General features: G+C 36.5%; 1 protein-coding gene across 1 annotated transcript in view; it reads right to left on the minus strand.

Moving 5' to 3' along the window:
• Positions 1-24,867, minus strand: part of FIG4 (FIG4 phosphoinositide 5-phosphatase) — a 71,514-nt gene that overhangs the window by 41,700 nt on the left and 4,947 nt on the right. The window contains exons 2-11 of the mRNA XM_075046816.1: positions 18,020-18,118; positions 16,848-16,971; positions 13,654-13,810; positions 12,279-12,329; positions 10,119-10,267; positions 7,018-7,146; positions 5,374-5,474; positions 4,761-4,923; positions 4,021-4,118; positions 1,810-1,943 (exon numbers count right to left, since the gene is read on the minus strand). Of these exons, the coding sequence (XP_074902917.1) occupies positions 1,810-1,943; positions 4,021-4,118; positions 4,761-4,923; positions 5,374-5,474; positions 7,018-7,146; positions 10,119-10,267; positions 12,279-12,329; positions 13,654-13,810; positions 16,848-16,971; positions 18,020-18,118 (1,205 nt within the window). The remainder of the gene's footprint in view (positions 1-1,809; positions 1,944-4,020; positions 4,119-4,760; positions 4,924-5,373; positions 5,475-7,017; positions 7,147-10,118; positions 10,268-12,278; positions 12,330-13,653; positions 13,811-16,847; positions 16,972-18,019; positions 18,119-24,867) is intronic.

Raw genomic sequence — 24,867 nt, forward strand, 5'->3', positions numbered from 1 at the left:
TACAGGATTAGGAAACAGACACTGACCTTATGTGAGCAATTTTGTTTAGTTTTTAATAAAACATATTACATAAACTAGAAATGGAAGACTTCAAAAATCTAAAACTCCTTGACTTTTATATCATACAAATTTTCCTCTACTAGACTTTGTGATTCACAAAATAAGAATGAGGCAGAGAAGGATATATGATTATGCTAAATCATATTCCCTCATTTTGTTTGCAAAGTGCTGTTTTGTTCAGTACCATTTGTTTCCATGTGTGGCCTTCATGATGTCCCACACCTCCTGCTCAGATCAGGGCATTCATCCATTCATTGTGGGGGACTTTAACTTCTGTTTAGTAATAATTTTCTTTTCAAAGTTTTTACTACAGTGTTTACATTTCAAGTAACAAAAACAAATATTTATTTTTTAAAGACTACTTATACTGAGATGGAAGCAATATTTTGGAACATTTCCACCAGTACTACTTTCCAGCAAACTTACTTCAAAACTACATGTTAAAGCAAACACATTCTCAGTATTCCCAAAACTGCCAATTCTTTAGGCAGGCATATACATTATCTTCCATTTTTAAGTATCTCTTGCTCATATAAATAATTAATCTTGTTCAAAGCCCTCGGGTATTTTTTATATCTGTACTAGGGTGGATATGTATATAAATATACCTCAAGCTTAAAGCTAGAAGCTTGGATCACCTGGTATCTGTCCCATATAGGACAGACCACTAAACTTCATCAGCATCACTCCATATGAAACCCAAGAACTTGCATCTACCATATCTTCTGAAAGGAAATCTAACCTTATTTTGAGATTTGCTATTTAATTGTACCACAATTGCATATACACCTAACTGTACACAATGCCATTTTAGAATAAAAAAGTAGTGTGAAACCATGTTAAACTTTAAAGTAACAGTTTCACACCTACACGACTATATCAACCAACTTGTAATCTCAAATAGCAAATAAGGATTGTTTTCCAAAGCTTTTTTCACAAAAAATTAATTGACAAACATTAATTATATTCCTGCCCTTTAACCACACCAGTTTTTCCATTGTTTTGCTCAGATTGCTAAATTAACGGATATCTGAAATTTGATCCAACAATTCTTATCATTTGTCTAGAATTTCTGGCATTATAAAATACAGTAGACATATGCAGATCAGAGAACTTTACAACCGAGTTGTGTGTTACTTAAGAATAGCAGTCTATACCTGTAATTTAAAATGTTTATGCCTTGTAAATATTTCTAAATTTAGGAAAACATTCATCTTCTTCACATGATCGTAGTACAGCATTCCATTGTCCAAAATTTTAGAATAAAAAAGTTGCAGAATATATTTACAGAATATATTTACAGAATATATTTGTTTTGTAACATTGAAATTAATGCCCTCATTTTCTTTTGGAAGAGGAAATGGAAAAGACTGATTGATATGAAACCCCTTGTTTTCCAAAATTTTGTAACTCAATAAATTCAATGACTGAAATGGAACATCTGACAGAATACAATGTTTTGACTAATTCAAAATAAAAAGTGAATGTTGATGGCTCTTTTGTGGCTTTTCTCTAAAATTTTCCTTTGCAGAGAATTACAAAGTTTTCAGGCCTTGCTCCACTTTGGTAAGAAACCACAGAAAACATTAAAAATCCTTAAAAAAGCTAAGGTTTTATTCCGTCCATAGATCTTAATAAAATTCTCCCATCATTCCTAAGCTACACGCAACTGGAAAGCGACATACTCAGTAGCACACAGTTATTTGTATTGTGGCTAAGAGCACCAGTACAAAGAAGGATCTTTTCTACCTTTTTGTGTATTTGGCCATATCCCAGGGTATATATATAATTGCATGCTCCGGGGGTAAAAACTGGTTGAGATATGTCACAGCAGCAACAAGTTCTTCACTAAGAATCCTTTCGTGCTTTCTTTTTTCACGTTCCTTTAGCAAAAAGGAAGTTAACATTACAATTTTCATTAACAAATGTACATAACCCATACACATACACATATACATCTATGTATATATAACAAAAATAAAAAGTTGAAGCTGTAACAACAGCAGGCAGTTCTTAACTAGTACAATTAAGAACAGAAGAGACAGAAAAATCTAAACATTCTGGGTTTTTAACAACTCATCTGTGTGAGTAGTAAAAGTCACCTTTTTCAACTGTGCATAATCGTTGGTTGAAAAACGGAACCCTATAAAAGTAAAGAAGAGCACATGGAAACAAAAGTGGAAATACAGAGGAAATGGACAAAGACAAAAGAGAAGGAAAAAACCAGGCAGAAAGGAAAGTATCCCATTCAGTTCTGGGGTACAAGAGGATTCAGGCAAATTGTTCTCCATTACGGACAGGAGATGGGGAACAACAGCTCCCATCTCCGAAATAATGAAAAAAAAATTAGAATTATCTTACCGTTCTCTGAATATACCGTATGTTTTGGTACTCTATATATTATTATGGCTTTCCTCTCAAATTCATCCAAATTAACACCTATACTGAACTTATGCTGTAGAAACTGCTTTAAATATATAATAGCAGTCCTAAATAAACAAACCCAAAAGAATCCTAATACATTCATTACTAGTTAACAAGTTTTTGATAGACAGATATAGGAGGACATAGATTTATATTTCATCGACATTTAAGAAATCAAATAACAAAAGTATCGGAGATAGAAGTGCTTAGCATTTGTGTAAAAGCAACAGCAACATTCAAAAAAAGGTGTTCAGACTGGGGGGCTTCCCCCCACTCCCTTTTTTTTTTTTTTTTAAGCAGTACATAAAGTAATAAAGAAACATGAATTTTAGAATCTTATTATTGAGCATCTACAGAGAGGGAAAGAAAGAGATGCATTTTCAGCCACCATATCAAAAGCCCTGTGAATAAAAGCATATAATGATTGATGTGTCAAGGTCATGTGAGCCTAGACTCACACTGTAACAATGGCTTTTGAAAGCTATGGCTGCAAGAGATAAAATCATCTTCTTGTCAACAAATGCTATCCCAAGTTGATTCCACAGACTCTTGTACAGTCTTAAAAGCACTCCTACACAGGAAAGCTTCTAGAAATAGAAAATAGGTTATCTAGTTGCCATTTATTACAACTTAAGAGTTTTAAAAGCCTTCCTTTTGTATTTTCCCTGTTTTTTAATACTAGGAACGGATCCTACATGCACATAAAAGATCCTTTTTTCTACTGAATATAAAATGTTTTACAATACGATAAATTAAATCATTTTTTTTAAAGACTAAAAAGAAATAAGATATGATTCAAGGAAAACAAATCAATATATTAAACTCAAATGTGGAAACGTACACCATCACAGAAAATTGTTGGATCAGAACAGACAAAAAACAAAACAAAAAAACCCCAACACAAATACAAGATGTAATATCCAAAATTAGTGCCACCTGTTTGTACCACAGCCTCTCACACAGCAGTGAACTGAATTGAATTACTGCAGCAATCATGAAGCTCCCCCTACTAGTCCAGCCCTGCTGCCAATGGCACTGCCCGTTAGCTAGCATTCGATGCTTCAGTTTTCCCTCCCGCTCATACTTCCATAAGTCTACCAGGTGGAGCAAACAACAGAAGATACGTATTTATCATAATATTTCAAATAACTCAGTCATCTGTGTCAAGAAGCCTACAAACCTCACTTTGCATGGAACCATGCTATTTTAGTATTTTTTAGTGCTAAATTAAATTTAGTGGTAAATTTATTTGGACTTACTCTCATCTAAGGGATAATAGCAAAAACCTGAAACCAACAGAGAAAGGTTACTGGAAGAAGTCTATAAACACGGGAAACTTCTTTTTTTTGAAGGGCAGTAGTAGAAGCAGTTAGAGGGTTTTGTACTATACTGTGTAGGATGAGATTTATGAAGAAAATATTCCATTTATAAGCTAATACTAGTTTGGAACACAACCAAAATTACACAGAGACTCTACAGAAATAAGCATAATATTAAAAATCAGAAAACATATAGAATACATTCAAAATATAGTACCTTCACAAGATTCAAAATAATAATGGGAGAGCCAAATCTCTGAAGCATTTGGTCAAAGTGAAGAGCAGCAACATGTGCAAAAGGATCCGCTTGGTCCACTGCAATAAATACATATATTCAGGATGATATTAAGTGAGCCGTAGAGTCACTTAAATCATTTTCCCTTAAAAGTACTCTTCACAAAATATATACTAATTCTCTGATAGTAATCATACAATTACATACTTGCCCCTCTTTTCATGCAAAAGCCGTTAAAAAAAGATCTTCCCTTTTCCAAATTGGAAGTGACTTCTTAACCAAAACTTTCATGACATGCTTACAAAGAGCAATTATTCCGGCCCCATTAAACTTAGGTCAGATGTTTTCCACTATTTTCAATAGGTTCAAAATTTTATCCACAATACTAAGATGAATGTAGCTAACTCTGTATACAAAGTGAGCACAAAGAAAGCTGACATGTCCAAACAGAAGTTTTTTGTATTCCATTGCTGAACGTGAATCTAAGATGGAGATTTTTTTTCTATTTAATTTCACCAAATGCACCTTTTTATGTGGTTGAATGCTTGTATGCCTTGATGTTTATTATAAAAACATTGATTCACCTTAAATTATGGCTTCCCAAAGAACAAATACATAGACAATTTGTTCATCTTTGCAAATTTAGTTTTCACTTACTCTCAGGTGTTCCTTTAGAACACAGCGCTAACCTTTATCTATCACAAAGAATAATTTGTACGTACGTGTTATGGGTGGCTTAGGCATCATAGTTGAAATATCTTGAGACCAGTACAGAGGGACAGATCCTCGAACCTGAACGTAGGAAGAGTAACTCCCCGCAGAAAATGACATAACTGAAGCATCATAAAGTATTTGTTCAGTTTCCACTTCATTAGCAACATCTCCCTAAAAAAAAAAACAAACAGAAATACACATATGATGTAGACATGACACTTCAGAGCTGCATGCATTATAGAGAACTGATCTTTACAGAGTACAGTTAAACTGTAAGACACCAAATCATTGTAGTGAGAACATCACTGAAGGTTAAATTCCCATTTGTCCCTACAGGTATATTACCAGATTTCTATTTTTTTTCCTCTATTTGGGAAATAACATTATCTCTAAGTGTAGGGGAAAAAAAAAAAAAAGCCTGTTAAGACTTACTATTTTAAGGACAGCTTTATTATCTCAATTAAAAATGTAGTGATAGTTGTGATAACATTATTTAATAGCATCATTTACAGCCAAAATCCTAACCCCCCTCTAAAATATTTCAGTTCTCCAGTCAGTCAAGCTCAAGCTTTCATATTGTTGGGGGACAGGGGGAAACCCCTAAAATCACATTTAATTTACCTCACAGTTTGCTCCTCGTTTCAGAAAACGTGTTCCAGCAAATTTGCTTGATCTTCTGGCTATCAGAGTGACATATATAGGGCGACCGTATATTAACAGTTCTTGAAAGAGAAGTTAAGGTTTACATGTCACATGCAATTTTTTGTTCACTTACTTCATGCAAGCAAAAATAAATTGTAAAAGAGGTGTATGACACTGAAACATCTGATTTACTAAAATCTCCTTAACAGTGATGAGTATCATTTCCAAATTTCTTTTGCAGCTGGGAGAGAGATTCTTCAACAATCACTTTGAAGAACTCTGAAAATGGAATCTACATTACAATACATCAACCACTTTTCACAAGATAGAGAAGTATTTCTATTTTATGAAGTGACAATGGAGGTGAAATAGGCATAAGAATCACCTTGGCCTGCAAATACTGCTTTTGTGAATACTGAGATTAAAGCCTGGGAGCTTCTATTTTCAGATCAGGTATATTAGTCACCCTCTAATTATTTGTCTGGAAAAGGAGATAAATTGCAACTACTTAAGTAACAACAACTGAAAGCCAGAAGCAAACAGCTACAGATACAGTAATGGCTTTCTTTTAGGCTTTTTATTTTTTATTAAAAACAAAAAAAAGATAGAATCAGATGTCTAGCATGACTATCACTGCTTCCTTAGCATAAGGGAGGCACAAGAGGGAAGAAGACATTTGCTCATCAAATACCTACAGCAAAGACTACTGTCACTCACTAAGCAGCTGCACGCATAATACTGGTGGTCAGATCCACAGCTACTACTTTGATTAAGTAAGACCACAGGTGAAATAGTGCTATATAAAAACAGATCTAGCTTTCCATCTGGGGACTAAACCAATGACCAGCAGCCTTACAATCATGAAAAAGCAAAATTAAATTTTGCAAAGACACCACTAACCTTAACCTCGTAATTGTATTTGCTTCCCCAGATATTTGTTGATAGGCTTTTAAACTAACATAATATTGTTGATGATCAGAGTGTCTCTAATATACTAAATTCTTATCATCTAAGATGTTGAGATGGCATTTCTTTGGAGTGTGATATGCATTTGGACTTTTTCTCCTCCTACTACAATGTACATAGACACATTTACACACTTTAAATAACATAGAAAAAAAAGATTTTCAGATGTTCTAGAGTTTACTTAACCCTCTTCACACAGCAGGCCTGAAGTTCTATCATCATCTTCAACAGAAACAGAGTAAATACAAGAATTTCTGCAAATCTCAGTTATTAAAAAATGTTTTAAAGAAGATTAGTAAGAGAACATTTCTATGTCAGCAATTCAGTTTGGTTTAGCTTTTCTCCCTTTCCTCAAATACCTGTGAAAAAATACAGCTGAGCCTTAAAATCCTCTCAAGTTCTTTATTACTAAAGCCCATGCTTTCAGAAAGTGCCTCACTAAGAATGCACTCTACCTGTGTCAGGTCCCTGTTATAAGAACATAACCGTATTTTTTATTTATCATAAAACCTAGAAAAGTAATGAAACGAAAAGCCAACCAATCATTCTAAAATTGAAAAGTATTTACATGACAAATAAATTCAATGTATTTCACATGTTCAAACTTCTTTTAAAAAAATGGATACACTAACATTTGTTACAAGGGTAAAAGGATACTTGATTGCCCACAGAATCCGTGAATAATATACAGCAGCCAGTCACGATGAACAGTATTTTTTACTGCATCCAGAAGCTTGCCATTCCACACATACTTTTCGTAAGGCTTACTGCAAATCCCAAATACACCTAGGACGTTGTTACAATGAAAATGCATTAGCAATTAAAAAACAAGCTTACCTGCATTGGACTGTTTTAAAATCCAGGTCATCGGACCTTTATTTTGATTTTCCCTTGACTGGAACTCAGCATATCATTTACTCACATCCTTGAAGCTTGCCATACACAGGTAACTTCAAGCACATGCTGAAGTTCAGCATTTACGAGGATTTACAATTTTTCTACGGTTGCTAGTTACTGTAGCATTTCAGTGCCTTCATGCAGAAGTTTCTGATACTTCCAGTACTGAAAAGGGATCTCTGCATGGTAGCAGCAGAGGATTTGATATTAAGGGAAATAAATCAAGTTGTGAATTTCAGTTAAGACAAAAATACTTTCATAGGAGGACTTTATAAGCTTTTCAAATCTGGGTCAGCTCTGGAGTTACCTATTAGGCTCTGGAAGATCATGCATAGCCCTGGCCACCTTTACAAAAAGCACGCCAATCCTCTTCCTACATAATTTAGCATGGTGTTCCTAATTTGCACTGACACCAAGAAATGCAGCTATTGTAGACCTACAAATTAAAACTCAATTTCTGATACATCTGGAACCTAAGCCTTTTTCTGTTTCAAAAATCAGGACCAAGATGACAACTGGCACTAAAAGGTGGTGAAAGGAATTGAAACAGTCTGAATCTTAAAGAGGAGGAATAGGACAAGAACTCTATTACCCACATTTTTTGTGTAGTTTTTTCAAATAAAGTTTCTGGCAGGACGTTATATCGTAGCAGTATGTATGTCAATTATAGCAGCCAAATGTTCTGCTGCAGGAAAAAGATGAGTTCTCATAACAGACTGAAGGTGAAAATACAGCTGTTGAACAAACTGTTGCTACCTAGTCACCCAATTTACCATAAGCCCAGGGAAAAGAGATGTAACCATTTTGGTGAAGGAGTGTATACGTTCAGCAGGACCCGGCCACAAGCGCTTGGTCAGCGATTTGTCCTCTTTCATTTCTAGCAGTATTACTTTGGTGATAATTTGTTCTTGAATGACAGGCAGCTATTTCTTACAGATATTCTATCATCTCAACAGGTATGTTACTAATATCTACTGAAAATGGAGTTGTGTGTGCTATCAGCATACTGCTGATGAGGTCAAGGTTATGGCATCGTTATCTCCCAACGTTTTCACAAAGACATAGAAGAGATGATGCCACTGTATGGATTCCTGAGGGATCTTGCTGATAAAGCCTTTGCAGAGGAGGACTTATTGCTCCCTCTGCTCTTTATGGTAATTTCTGCCATTGTAGTTTTTGACAACCAATTCCTGATATCCTGATTATATATCTCCATGTTAGTAGTATCTTTTTCGGGGGGGCGGGGCGGGGCAGATCACTCTTCTTTAAAAGGAAATACAGTATTTGATTATCTTTCCATTTTGCCATTAGATTTAGGGCATACTGTATACAACATTACTTTTAGGCTTTTAAATGAGAGTATGATAGATGTTTACAAGTATTTAACATAATAAGTTCCAGTTTCAAAGATGATTAGTTACTTACCTAACATTCACTATCATTCTTTGAATTGTAGTCAGTGTAGGTCTATTCTAGGTGTTATGATGAAAGGGTGTCAAAAACAAAAGAGTGGACAAACAGTGTCCAAGTTTATCTTGCATAAATTTGGGTCAGGGATTGTTTCAGGCATTTCTATATCTTAACTATGTCCTTGTCAGACCTTCGCAGTCCCCTTTGGAGGCACAGAAAACAGGACCAATAAATTCCTTCAGAGCCTCTGAAGATTCATTTTGGGTTAGAAGAGATGGAAGACAAGTCATGCAATTCACACTATCTCAAAGAACCAGAGTTACTTTAGGAGAAAAGGGATCTTTGTATCATATTTCTCTGTGTATTATATATTCTGTGGAACAGAGGTTATACAGCAGGTGACTACAAATAAGGGTGGTAATGCAGAGAAGCTGTTGAGCCTCTCTATAACCAATACAAGCACAGATCCAGATGTTGCATCTAAGCTGGCTTCCATATCAAGTCCATAGTGTTAAGCAAAATAGTAGCAGACTTTCTCTGTCCTACTATTTTGCTTATCAGTGATGTATTTAAACAGCATGATGTTCTATTACTGTCTAAAAAGGCTAGTTGAATCTCCACAGCTGTTTGGGACCACTTTTACAGCAACATACTCCGTATAAATCAAAGATAGCACTGTTGTTTCTGATATTTCATGATTAAACAAGGAAAAAAGTGGTGTCACATATACAATACCAAAAAGTAAAAAAAAAAAAAAAGTAATTTTTTGACAAGCATCCAGGTAATTAGTACAAGTCATAGGACAATAAAACATGAAAAACATCAACTTCAACAGAATGAAATCCAACATTAAGAATTTCAGGGGAAACTTTGTGTGTGTGTGCGTGAGTGAAGAAAAGGGAGAGAAAATAGTTTTCCTAGCTGTCTAGTCATCTTTACACTCTTATGAATACGTTAAATCAAAAGTGAAGGCTGTAGTTTTCAACTGAAAACAGTAATTTTTCTTAGACTTCCTGATGGTAGTTACTACATGAAGTTGACACTAACTTCATACAATTCTTCTGTCATCAATATTTGCCAACATGAAACAAAAAGATTTATTAGTACTTAATTAGCTATTGCTTCCCACTGTCTTTGTAATTCATTCCTATTGGGAGTCTTACAAGTCAGTTGAATAATCGATTGTTAAAAAACGTCAGCATGCTCAATTATCTCCCTGAGTTGCAATGTAAATTAACAAAACAATTATTAATCACCTCTAGAAATGGCATTGTTCAAATTCAAATGTCTGTAATTGGCACTTTACATAATCTTTTATTAACTTATGACCGTTATGAGACTACTGATCAATACAGAAGACCCAAATGTTTCTTAAAAGTAAACTTAAGTGGAACATATTCTAAATGTACTCATGACCAACAACATTAGTTTAATTAGGCATATTTGCTTACCACTTCCACCCTGTGTTGAAAGTCCTTCATCTTCAAATATATCAAAACTCTCTTGTCGGGTCTGGGTTGTTTCAGTTTTTAATGTCTCAAGTGGCATTCTCAGGACAGTAAGATTATACTGAAGGGAGTGAGATAGGTCATAGCTGTAACTGATAGACAGTTAACATTTATTAATAATTGTAGACACACAGGGCTTTTCTGAAACCCTTACTCTCCATCTGTACTTACATTTAACACAGTACTATTTTATCCATTAAAAAAAGACTTTTAAACAAGATACACAGATTCTGATTCTACAATGGCAAACTATACAAATTATTTCCAAAAGGAGCTTTACAAACATAGAAACTGTTTACAGTACAATAGCTGAAATTGTATTTATATTCTTCTAATAACTGCAAACTGAACATGCCTTTTGGACAAAGCATATCAACAAACTTAATTCACTATGTCCCAAGAAGCAGTCCTGAAGGTCAAAAATAGCTATTCCACCACAAATATCCACATACAGAGAAAACCTAGTCTTCTGAGATTTAAGTACTACTCTCTGACTACTACCTGAACTCAAAACAGCCAGAAATTTGGTCCACAAAAACTGTTATCTGTCGTCAAATTTGTGATTACAGCACAGATGCATCTTAAGAGAGTGGCTGTTGAATAAACAAAAGGTGGGTTTTTTTATTAGTTCCACGATGGTAACAAATTCTGCATCTCGTGTCTTTTATACTGACAACACTCTACACTAATTGCTAAATTTTATAAGCCACTAGGATTCATTTCCCCGAGGAGAAACCAAATTTACACAACACTTGAATCAGAAATACACACAGATTTCCATTTTAGCCTAAGACAGCATCAGTGATTACTGGCTCTCCTTTAAGTTCTAGATATTCATTAATGATCTAAAAAAATGTATTTAAACATTGGACATTTAGATTTATCACTAAGGATAACAAAGTCTAACCCATAATAACAACCTGAAAGGCTTATCTGTTGGGGGTGGGAGGGGGGGAGATCTGTTACATGCTCAATTTGTATGTAACAGAAGCTTTAAATAGTATGCCAGTAAAAGACTTGTTCAGGCTATTCCTCCATTTTCCCCTTAGACCAAAGGTTTTGTTATAACTAACTTCTAGTTCTGTTCAGGATTTATATGAAAACCATGCAGAAAAATATGCTATGATTTCAGGCAAGAACAATTTAAATTAAGCTGATAAATGTGTTCATCAGAGAGATAAAAGAACCTTCTCCTTTCCCCTCTACGTACTGCCACAGAAACAGTATATACGCATCATCTCCAAGCTGGGGGTGGGGGGAAGAAGAAAAAAAAAAAAAAAAAAAAAAAAGAAAGTTGTACAATGTTAGGGCGGGGACACAAAGCATGGAAGAAAATCTCAGGTTTTATAGTGTGAAAAAGCCTTCCCATGCAAAACCACAAAATGGACATGAACCTTTGGTAGGTTTTGTCTTCAGAGATACAGTTGTGACAAAAAGCCTTTATTTTTCAATAGAAGTTTCTTCTAGACTGATACACCTTTCAGTACTTGCAAGAGGAGGTTTTTTTGTTTAGTTTAAGTCAAAGTCTTCTAACTACTACTGCCAGGTTTATCACCACATTTCCCCCATTTTTCTGCTGTCCCAAAGATCTCATATGTAATAGTAGCTGGGACACAGAAACTTGTCTTATGTGTGGCATTTGTGAAACAATAAGCAAGAGAATTAGCAATGCCTAGAAGGCCCTATGAAAGATGTACCCTACACAGGGTCTATCTTAGATGAGGACCTATCTCTCTATCTTTGCTTCTGAATCAAGACAAAGCTTTATTTCTGGAAAATGAAATCAACAAAGAAAAACTAACAGGACAAGCAAACCCCCCTGAAAACTTTTCCAGAGAGAGAACTGCATAATCTGGCAAGGCTCAACAGACAGTGGAAAAGTTCTATAGTTTTTAACTCCATGGAGACTACATTCCTAATCAATTTGTTGAAGGAGAAAGCAAGTTCAAAAGACACAGACAAAAATGGACAAGCAGGGTGATCATGTGTCTTATTTCCCCAGAATACCAACCTAAAGATCTTGGGTATCAAAATCCAAAAGAATAATCTTATAGCAAGTGTAAGTATACAGTTTTTTAAAAGAAATTAGTAACTAATACCTACCTAAAATAGAAGTTGCTAGAAAGGTCCACATTTTGAAAGATTCTCAGATACCTAGCAAAATAATTCAAGTTACAGGGAAAATTATTAGTTTAACCAGACAGACCCCAAGAAGTCATTCAGAGTACCTCTGAAATTAAACTACATACAAATATTGACTCTTGTCATATGTTCTCTTCCTATCTTACTGTTATTGTTTTGACAGGTAATTCCACTAGAATATCAGCATCTGGATTAAATACATCAAATAGACTTTTTTTTTAATCCAGTGTCTACTCACATACATACTCAGTTTCTTTAGGCAGTTGTAGATAAAGTTGTAGCTCTATTTTCCACATATGTGGGTCAAATTCTCTAGGACTTACACAAGCAAATTCCCAACAATACTATATAAGAATTAAAGACTTTCACAGTTATTCTCAAATAAATGAACAAGAGAAGAAATTTCTACTTCAATCTGTCATACCCTTGCAAATTCTCAGAAGAAACCATAACACTGTCTATGAATGATAAAATGGCTAACACCATAAATATACAGGTTAGATAATATGGTCTGCTGCATTCTAAGAGGGGAGACTGAGGTTTACGAACAGTCATACCTTAAAAGTGGAAACTTTTTTAATAGTTACCATTGGCTTGATTTATTACCTGACATCAGTTTATCATAATCCATTGCTTTTTGACTATTCACACTTGGTACTGACTGAAAAGCAGTTTAATTCCATTTGCCTGGTATATCATAGAAGTTACCCCATCCTGATAAAAACACTGCCAGGGCCTAGTTGTACATTTCATACAAGGTTCCCTGCTGATCAGAGGCTCAAATTTCTTTCTTCAGAAAAAAGTCACAAAGGAAAAAAGAAGCTAAACTTACCAGTGGGTCAGTTTATCACCCTTTACAACAGCAACATTCACAAGATTCTGACAGCACAGAATCATTAAATAATCTACTCAGCACTTTCTGAAGGGCACAAAAGATCTCTTCAGGTGAGACTAACGTTATGCTAGAGCTACTAACAAAAGAACAGTACCCCAAACAATATAAACCAGTATTAGCACTACTTTGCCCTTGTAAGAACGATGTTTATATTGGATGCTTCCTGGTGCACATTTGCTAGGATGTAGCTTTGACATGTAGGTAACATGGAGATGTGGACAAAAAGCTCTGAAAGACTGTAACAGTTATATTTACCCTTCAGGTTAGAGGCCACAGAACTTGTGGCCCATTCTCCATTTTCCACACTAATTTATAAACTAAGATAAAATGGCTTGATTGACATACTAACAGAAGGAAATCCACGACCGAAATTTCTAGTTGTAGTTCACCATTGCTTAGAAAATATTCAAAACGTACACACTGTTTACCACCATTATTTACCTGGCTTCATCAGGATGAGTGACTCTTACAGAGTCATTTGGAATGTAGATCATATTTGTATCTTCTATTTTATATATTGCATGACCTCCAATATCTGCCATTTTTCTTCTTTTTGTTATTAACACAATGTAGTAGCCTTCTAAAAACCTGACAAAACCTGTTAAAACAGCATTAAAATGCTATTAGATGGATGTTTGTGTTGATCTGATCAAACGTATTTAGAAAAACAGTATCAGAATTGTTTCAAGACTTCACATAATTTTTGTTTGTTCTTAATGTTATATATATAATGTGCATATATATACACATACAAAAATATACATAGACACAGAGCCTTACAATCTACCTCCAGTAAGTGTTAATCAATGAAGTACATAGTTTTTACTTTTCTTCCCTTCCACCATGCATATTTTTAATATTAGGTAGCAGAGTTAAGACACTGAAAAGTCAGAGTAAGTTGCTGTCTACTTAAGATACTTGTATTTGCTTTTTATAGGACTCTCATTGTTCAGAGCAAGGCATACCCCAATTAATTCAGATACCAAAAGGTTAATTTTCCAGAGCAAGGAGGAATCTCAACCTCCAATTTTCTTTTCAGGTTTATGTATTCTTTACTGGGTAGGGGCACAGAACAGCAAAAGGAGTTGAGGGTACAACAACAGATTTGTGCTCTCCCTCCTTAACAGGGGGGGATTAAATTCCCTGTCTGCAGCAGCATCTCCCCCAAATTAGCCATTCAGAGCATCAGGGGTAATCCTTTCTTTCTATTTCCTCTCTCATATACCAACACTTGACCCTACTGAAGTCCAGAGGGCTGAGGAGGTAGAACAGGCAGTGTCTGGCTTTATTGCCTATAAAAAGAAGGCTTCTGAAACCTCCACCCTCATTCCCTAATTATAGAATCATAGAATCATTTAGGTTGGAAAAGACCTTCCAGATCATCGAGTCCAACCATCAACCATGCCGACTGCTACAGGGCATAGCCACGCTTCTTCACCGAGTTGCTTCTTTGGATGTCTCTATTACATATCATTAGGAAAAAGCATATCAAACCTTTAAATACAATACAAATGTATAAATTCAAATACATACAGCAGTACTAAGTTTTAATAACTAATAAATTACATGAATTAGCTCCTGGAGGTAGCTGCTTTGGTGGGTTGCTACTAGTAAAGAGCCTAAAACTCAGTCACTGCTGCACTGTCAACAAATATATTAATTGGGGGGAAAATAACCAACCCTCACAATTCACATTTTTACTTGTGTTTACATCCAGTTCTTTTAGCTTTGCATTATAAATTAAAGAAGGATGAGCAAAGCACACGTTTTCCTCCCTGTCACTGCTGGAGGCTGCAATGTGATCGAATGAACTGCAAACTTTTCTTCTGTCTTATTAGCCCCCCTGGGAAAAATGCTCTCACCTGCACAAGGACAGGAGACCCTGCTGACAATAAGAAACAAAATCTTCCATTTGAAGCAGCTGACTATTGACTTTGAGTTGTTAAATAGCAGTCAAAGTTCTTCCTGTATCCTCCAGGTACCGAAATCACTTACATGAACAGCCTCTATCCTCTGGATTTCACCAAATGTTATACCAAAGTCTGATAAGTAACCCAGCATTTCCCCTTGACCTGGTTCTCTCCATTTAAAAATGATTTCTACTTTTAAACACTATACAGTGAAGCAGAACTTAGCCTATCAGCACCCCCATTCTGAGTGCACTGAAAGCACTGTCTCTGGTTAATGAAATAACCAGAGAACAGAACAAAGCTGCCCTTTCCAGTTCTACAAAAAATAGTCCTGTCCTCCTGACCTGAGCCAGGAGGCAGAAATAAATGACCAGTTGCATTCCCTCAAATTACATGTTTATACAGATATGATTAGATAGGATCAAGACAGAAGACATCTAAAGCATATACTTTAAAAGTGCAAGATAATCTAAAGATCACTAAGAGAGCATGTTACTTCTAAAAAAAAAAAAAATCTAGAAATAGTACACCATATCTGATAACCAATACATTTGTTCAGCTACAGAATAGAAACTTTCCTGTTATGAAGAGTACATATAAACAAACATACAATTGGGATGCAAAATTTTCATTAAACACAACCACTTACCAAATGAATATATTATCACATATTTAGATAGTGAGCACTGATGGCTTGTGCAAAAAAAGCCAATGTTGCAAGACTGTTAGAAGCTTCTTTACATTTACCCATATTATTAATACTCTTAAATTAATAAGCACATAAACCTCACCTGAGGAATTTCAGAAAAGTGCATCCATTGATAAGTTCCAAAATGCTTCATGGGCAAAAAGAATATAGAAGAAATTTTGCTTAATCTGCCACTTTAGAATACTAGTAATATTTTCTTATGTTTTGGTGGTTATGCAAAATTCAGGAGCATCTTTTAAAGTAATTGCATTCTCCACCTCCTCTGCAGCTCTGGATTTAGATGTCCAAGTGCATATTGATGTAAATAAAGCACAGAGTATCCTTGGGGGCTGTCAGAGCACACATTAACTTTTACTTTGGAGACATCACCCATCAATGTAGCGACCTCAGTATCTGACAATAGGCAGGAAAGTAGTGACTTTCAGAAGAAGTTAGAAGGTATTAAATCCTTGAAGCAATTCTCTAGGATTATGGGCAGCTGATCAGCATTTAAAAATTCAGTTGATATACTAGGCAGTTATACTTGTTCAAACATGAAAAAGAAATCTTTTAATATGTCACTGCAAAAAGTTAACCAAAATGAAAATTAAAGTCACCTTTCTGAATAGCACGTCATGAAGAAATACAACCTAATAAAGGATGTCAACTTTTTTCTTTTAAAAAAGCATTCTGTGAGCTCTGGAATTCAGGAGGCCAGGTTCCATGTGATTTGTGTCCTACAATCAGATGAGTCTGATGAGATCTTCAACCAAACTTCTAGAGTTTGGCTATTTCCTAGATCTCTCCCTTAGTGACAAAGAGGAAACTACTTACAGGACAACTCTCACCCCTGTACTGGCCACCTGTTTTCACAAAATACATAGAAACTTATTTATCTTTGAGAATGAACTTTCTCAATCATCTTCAGCTTAAAAAAAATTAAAATCAAAGGGAGACAGAAAGATATACAGAATGACACAGTAAGCCTCACCTCCTTAAGAAATAAGAGATTTTATAAAACCAGACAAAACACTTACCTACTACCCCAAAAGCAGAGACAGCTCGAGATAACCCAGAAGAGCCCTTCTGCCCAATCTTTGTTCTGTTTCCCAGGTCTAAACGGCCAAGAAGTTCCCTCACCTCTTGTTGCGTATACACATGCTTTAAAATAAAAGTCACTAAAGTTACTTCTTTGGTAGTTAAATGTTATTTCATGTCAGAGAATAGTAGAATTTACTTAATATACAATAAACTAAACATCTGCTTTACATCTTCTGGGTCCTGCTTCCGTCCTACCAACAAGTACAAGATTTTATGCACAAAATTCACTGTTCACTGCAATAGAAATAGTCATGGTCACATATGAATTCAAACATTTCTAAATCTTAAGTGTTAAGATTTTAAACCATAAACTTCCTGGAAAGGAATCAAGTGTGTCCATTAAAACTCTTGTCACTGCTGTTTATTTTGCTTCAGACATGATGTATCAGAAACACTAAAAATTTGGCTAGATAGTAATTACACGCATTTTGCACTTAGAACAGCATAGCCAAACATAAGAAAACCATTGGGAGCATATATGTAATAAACTGAAAAACTTGGGAAAATTTCATTAAAGTGAATGTGCTGTTTGGAGATCTTGTGGCCTCTCCGATACCGTAACTAGTAATTTTCATGCTAATACTGTATGCATCTGACATATGAGGAGAAGCTGAGAGAGTTGGGATTGATTAGCCTGCAGAAGAGAAAGCTCAGAGGGAATCTTATCAATGTGTATAAATACCTGGTAGAAGGAAGTAAAGAAGTCTCAGGCAGACTCTTCTCAGTGGTATCCAGTCAAAGGACAAGAGGCAATGGGCACAAATTGAAATACGGGAAATTCCATTTGATCATAAGAAAAAGCATTTTTACTGTGGGGATGGTTGAACACTGGAACAGGTTACCCAGAGATGTTGTGGAGTCTCCAGCCATATTCAAAACAAAACTGGGCATAGCCCTGAGCAATCTGATCTAGTTGACATTGCTCTGAGCATGAGGGTAGGACTAGACAATCTCCAGAAATCCCCTCCAACCTCAATTGTTATATGACTCTACAATTCTGTAACATACCTTCCTTGAAACAGACTAAATGTGTAATATTTAAATTCACCCCCATATAGATGGTATTATTTGGAATAACTGAAAAAAACCTAAATAGAGAGGCACTCACCTTATCATCAATTATAACCAAATCCTTTGGTTCAGTGCGATCTATTTTCAAAACACGGTATTTGGTTTCTGCAGGATTACTTCCAACGAGAAAATATCGCTACATTAAAAAAAAGTCAGAGTATTATACAAGATAAAGCAACCAAAGCCCATTGTAACGCAAGACATCAACAACGCCATTTATATAGTTTCTAGACTAGAACCATTTCAACTAACATCAAACATGTAATATTCCATATGGACTGTTAATAAACTCTTTTAGACATCAGTGCCCTAGGTAGGTACATTTGTATACAATCAACCTTTACAACTTAAAAGACCTCATTCTCTCCACTGCACAAGGAGGAAAAGAAATTAAAAATTGAAGAAAGGTGAAAACCTGTTTAGAGAGGAAAAAAAAGTAACTTACAGCAGGTACTGTCCAACTATGCCTTGCCCCAGTCATTACCATCTTCCCATTTGCTTTGTAAAATTTAGCAGAAGCTTATACACAAGAGTTTGTAACTTTCCATGATCTAAAACTACTGTTGCTATATTGTAGTCCACTGCTATTTCTGCCAACTAGTCTTTCCTAGTCCATACTAAACACAGAAAAATTGTAAGTACTTCAGTACTGCAAGTTAACTTCATTTTTTATTTAGATTTGCTATGATAGACTTCTCACCAATGTTCTTCCACAACACTCAAGTTTAATTTGACCAGCCATGCTGGTTAAAAATACTACTTTTTAGAAAAAGATTAGCTACATATCTCATTTAAAATAGGAAAGAAAGACCACAGATAAACATATAATGTGTCCATTTCTGATTTAAGGGAATCAAACTATAAATGAATTTTTACATTTAGAGGAATTGATAGTAAGCACAGGTTGCAGGACTGACTTGCTATAAGCAGCTTTTTTTTTACTAATTCTTTTAATCAGTGTGGTGCTACCACACAGCAAGGTGTAACTCATTAATAATGCTCAGCCTAGTAGGAAAGCATGGCAAATTCATGTGGATCTATGCAGCCAGCTCTTAACTTTAAAAGTCACATGGATTTAAGATGTGGGAGAGGAAATCAATAATAGCATTCACACAAACCTCAGAACTTCATAATTTATACCAATTAGATGTTAAGAAGCATCTTTATGTCAAAATATTTAAGGTGAAAGAAGAACTTAAAGCCCTCTTCAGCCTCCTTGAAATCACAAAAGCATCTAGACAGTCAGCTCTAAAAAAGAAAATAAAATACTCAACTTTAAAAGCTATGAAAGGAAACGCCACCAACTCCTGGCTCCACCTTTTACACTGGCATCACAGCGCTTACTGAGTGGCAAGCGTTGCTGTTTACTCCTAAATGACAATAAAGAAGGCCCTTCAAAGTCATATGCCCTCACAGCACTCCCTCACTGAAGCCTTTGAGGCAGCACTTTGCCACAGGGAACTGTTTCCTCCTGGTTTTTTTTTTTGCAGCAGTGTGCTGCTGTGCAGAGCCCAGGCTCCGGAGCCTGCCCCCTCAGAGTACTCTCCGCAGGAGATCCCTTAGTGCCAAGATCGGTGCTTCCCAGGAGGGAAATCATAACAGGGAATGGGTCAGAGTTCCCACTGCATGGCACTGAATGGCACAAAGGTGGACGATGGAGCTCTTCTGCTGGTACCACCTGCCAGCAAGAAACACCAAACCAACAAGACAGACACTTGCTTGGACCATTCCATCACACCACCTTTTTCTTCATGCCGTAGAAGGTGAACAGGCAGAGGGAAATATCATACTCATTTGTAATACACAGATGATAAGTTAGTTTGCATTTTAAGACTGTTGCTTCTCTATTTGTTGAAAATTGTTAATTAATTAAAGCTAAACAATTTTCAGTAGTCCATAATACTATGACACAGCTTAGTGATCTTCCCCCATGTCCAGCTCATTAAATGAGCACAATTTCTTCCCAAAGTGACACCTATGGTTACCGACAAATCATCCTGAATAAAAACAGAACAGTACAACTTTAAGATGCTTGTCTAAACAGCAGTTTGGACCAAAGATCACATTTAAAATTGGAACATGGCACATGACACTCTTAGAAAGAGACAGAGATAGATATAGATATACAGTTGCAAATGCTATTACTAAGGAAGTTCAGCTGGATACTTCTCCATTTTCATTTTAATAGACTGATAAAACATAAGGAAACACCACGAGGAATGCATCACTCGCATCACCTTGGCAGCTGCTACAGTGAGCTATGCACAGCTTTAAGTGCTGCTGCATAGAACAGCAGCAGAGTTAGATTTGATGAGAAGTAATTGTATCTGCAGACTATGGTAGCAGCAACCACCATAATGAATGGCACTTAATCTCTCTTTGAAGTCCTTTAAGGACTAATTTAGGGGTTTTGTTTTAAGTTAGAAAGGTAGGCTGTATAATGTATTAAGGAAGGTCAGTTGAGAACAGCATCAAAATCCAGCATCAATGGAGTTAAAGAAGCCATCTTCTTCAAAAGCCCGGCAATGGGAAATCTCTATTTAGCAAATGGGAATCTCACCCACTACGTCGTGTTAGAGAATATTCTTGGGGAAGTAATAAAGAAGGAAACATCTGCAAAAACTTTTGAATTTGGGCTAGTCCTCAAAACTAGGAACCCAAAATTAGACTTCTGCCTGGGAAGTTTTCAGGACTGGCTAACAATCAACAACCCCAGAATCACTTGAAAAATGGCATGATATGCCAGCTCATATTCAACCTTCAAGATCTGAAATTAAAACAAAGATGATAGGAAAACTAACAATGCAAAAATTCGACAAAAAAAAGACATTTCAGCATTAGCTGCTTCTACTGCCAAATTTATGCATCTAATGAATAAATAAGTCTGTCTTACTGGATGATATGGAGCCCAAATAAAACCATATCAGTGACATGTACTGCAATTAAATTTGCCATCACATTAATAATAGGAAAGAATAAAGAAAAATACCAAATCAACACAACACTGAGCATGTAACATCAAATAAATTAATTTCTGAGGTTGTAATATAATTGTAAAATTAATCACAGGTAAAATGTGCTGTACTGTTTGCAACTATTTTAACAAAAATCATTACAGTAGAAGAAATGAGAATCCACAGGTAAGCTACAGAAACCTTTCTGGGAGTTTCTATCCTTATTCTCTTACTCCATTTATTACTAAGTTCAACTTCCACACCTCAGCAAAGCCACTGCATTTAGATAAATGGACAACCTTGACCAAAAAAGTACTTTCTCAACAGAACAGTACACAAGGAGAAACTGTGCAGAATTCCTCATACTAACTACTCTGGCAGAGTCCTTCAACCATCACCTGAGATGAAACATGCTGTTTCCAGTCTTAGTTGGCCCTTGGCCTTTGCTGAAACTTGTTAACAAGTGCACTGTACCAACCACAGCAGTGCACCATGCAGCTATGAGATCTGGACTGAAGCTTAATTTATTGCACAATTATCACTAAGCAACCACAAGATAGGAACAATGATTAGTCACTTCCACCTGGGACTAAGTTTTAACCAAAGCAATCTAACTGAAAGGCTTTGCACCCTCTTTCATCAATATTTTGATTCAGCTAAACCAATAAAAATAGCTTCTTCTAAAAGGAGTCTAAACAAAATAAAAAACTTCTTACTGCAAATTGTTGTTTATAATGGCAGGATAATAGTTCTGAAACCAGACATGCTGCCCACAATTATTTATGTATTTTTCTTTAAGAAGAATACTTCTTAGAACTCCTGATCTAAAACTATGATTTGCTTCTTTGCATGGACTAATTATCATTAAGGAATGTTAGAACTGTAAGCAACTTATTTCACTCATCAGCTAAAAGGCAACACGTAGCTTAATCAGCGGGGGAAAAAAAAGTGAAAATACACTAAAAGTTACTTGAAAAATACAGCAGTGCACCAATGCAGCCAATTTTGAAACCTGCAAATAGCATAAAGAGAACACTTAAGAACTTATACAAAATGCTTGCCAAAGATACCTGTTGAGCCCACGGATATGTCTAAAACCAAAAAGCCCTAAGGAAGTGTGGTGGGTTGACCTTGGCCAGCTGTCAGACCCCCACCCAGCCACTCTCTCACTCCCTCCCAACAGGACAGGTGGAGAAAATAAGATGGAAAAGGTGACGAGTCAAGGTAAGGACAGGGAGATGGCCTAACATTTAGGCACAGGCAAACCAGACTTTACTTGAGGAAAATGGATGTAATTTATTGACAATTAAAATAGGTTCTGATAGCGAGAAACAAACCCAAAACACCTCCTCCCCCCAACTCTCCCTTCTTCTCAGGCACAGCTTCACTCCCAACTCCTCTACCTTCCCCCTGCCTTGAGCAGCGCAGGGGGGTGGGAAATGGGGGGTTGTGGTCAGTTCGCAGCAGTTCCTCTCTGCTGCTCCTTCCACCTCACACTTTTCCCTGCTCCAGCGTGGGTCCTCTCCACAGGCTGCAGCTCCTTCAGGAAATATCCCCCAGCTCCAGCATGGTCCTCCCCAGGGGCTGCAGGAGGTCTCTGCTCTGGCGCCTGGAGCACCTCCTTCTTCGCTGACCTCGGTGTCTGCAAGGGCTGTTTCTCTCACAAATTTCCTCACTCCTCTCTCTCGCAGCTGCTGCACAGCGTTTTTTACTCGCTCAAATACATTATTCACAGAAGTGCCTCCATCTTGGCTGCTGGGCTCAGCCGTGCCCGGCGGTTGGAGCTGGCTGGAACCGGCCGTGTCCGGCATGGGGCAGCCCCGGCCTCTTCTCCTCACAGAGGCCGCCCTCCAGCGTCTGGGCACCTGCACCCAATACAGGAAGGTATTTCCATGCTAGTCACACTTTCTGTCAGACTAAAGAAACACAGCGGGTTGCCAGATGAGAAACCTTCACGTGAACACTGACTTTGGATCAGCACACTACGATGTCTCTAATTTATGCTTAACTGGGCAGTGCAATGGTAACTGTCACCTGCCATCAAATCTCCACCCTCCTTCATAACAGGCATAAAGTTATGCAAGAAAAAGCCTCTTCCTCAAATTTTTGTGGTAGTTTTAATACATACTGAACTTGACTGTAGATCAGAAATCTTCAAGGCATAAACAAGATATTAAATAGGGTTAAAAAAGGCATAGGTTCAGCCTTCTTCCTCTGCTACACCAAAGAATGGGAGAAAAATAATTACACCTAGATGTAAGGTACAGCAAAAACTCTACTATGTTCTTTCTTTCTATAGAAGCTACAGCAATTCAGGGAGTATCTTTCATCTCTCATAGAAAGTGGCAGAATGAAGAAAGGAAGAGATGATAAGGGGCAAAGAGAGGTACCTGAAAATAGCAAAAATTCAGTTGGCATGCTGTCTGCTTCCCGTAATCTGCTGAAACTCTTCAAAAGCAGCTCTTTCAAGATGAGCAATTTTAATAACGCACCCTGCCAAGCACCACCGCTCTCAGGGCACGTAGGAATGGCTACCCACTCTGCATCCTACAGTCACAGCTTTCAGTAATTCCCTTTTGTCCCAGGGCAACCAAAGATTTTTTGTCCCAAACAGGACTTTGCTCTTGCTGCTCCACTGAGGGGTTCCTCAAGATTCTCCCTTCTAATTTTCAGCTACATCTGTTAATCATCAATCTATATATTTTCCTTTAGCCAAATACTTCTCCCCTCTTTAGCACCTATTCTGCTGGATGCTTTCAGAAACATAAGTAACTGGATGCCTTTTCAGCTTTCACTTCAATAGACTAAAGAAATCTTGCTGTCCCTTTGCTCCTCCCAAGGCATCTCTAGCATCTGTTACCTCACTGGACCTGTTCCTGGTTGAATTCTTATTTCTTAAATAAATATGGACAGAAAGTGTACACAATATACCATACAAGGTCTCATTATAGAGATACATTAGTATTTCTCATTAATGACCATATGACAAAAGATCACATCTGCCTTTTTCAGAGTTGTACTTCATTGGCAGCTCAACCTCCCATCACTTCTTCAGATAAACCACCCAGACCCTCTTCCTCCCCTTCTACTGCTTCTGAATGGATAAACTCTCAACGAACTTTCACTGGTGTGTAATCTATCCTAAGGTGCATGAAGGTTCACAGTATACCATTCTATTCCAAATTATTTCTTTTAGCAAGAAATGATGACCCTCAGGAGCAAATATCTTGTGCTCTGATTATCCTAATTATTTGCAATATTTCAAAACTCTAATCAGACCTGACCCACATTTTGGACTAATAACATTACTGCAAATGCTGAAGTATATCGGTCCTAAAACCGTTACTTGAAAAACATCAACCCTACGAGATGATTCCTTATTCACTCCACACTGACTTCTCTACTAACCTCCCTCCTTCCATTAGCAAAGCCAGAGATTTTCCTTGTGGCACTGCACCTCCATAGAGGATTTGGTTTAAATACATAAGGCCATCTACTTTTTAGATGAAGATTTGCAAAACAACCAGGTTAATCTGATAACATCTTTGTAAGTCTAGACTGCATTTTATGTCATTTACCTCAATTTTCTATTACTTCCCTACAGAAAATTATGTACAGGACTTCAGGATGGATTAAATAATCCACTTGTCACATTCCAGTCACAGCACCACCCTTGACTTGAACAACTTCAAAATATTTACAGTCATTCCACTGTTTAGTATGCCTACATCTTCAAATTTGCATGTTGAATATATTTAATTTTATTTCTACCCCAACACTGATTGTTCCCTTTTTCATAACCTCATTCTTGTTACTCATTTTATCTTCACCCCTTGTTCAGTACATTTGTACTTATAAAGTAAATTCTTACTTTAAACAAGGAAAAATACTCATCTAATTTTAGGGCCATAACAAACTTCATTTTGAAAAT

This window comes from Buteo buteo, chromosome 15, assembly GCF_964188355.1.
Source record: "Buteo buteo chromosome 15, bButBut1.hap1.1, whole genome shotgun sequence".
Classification (NCBI taxonomy): domain Eukaryota; kingdom Metazoa; phylum Chordata; class Aves; order Accipitriformes; family Accipitridae; genus Buteo; species Buteo buteo.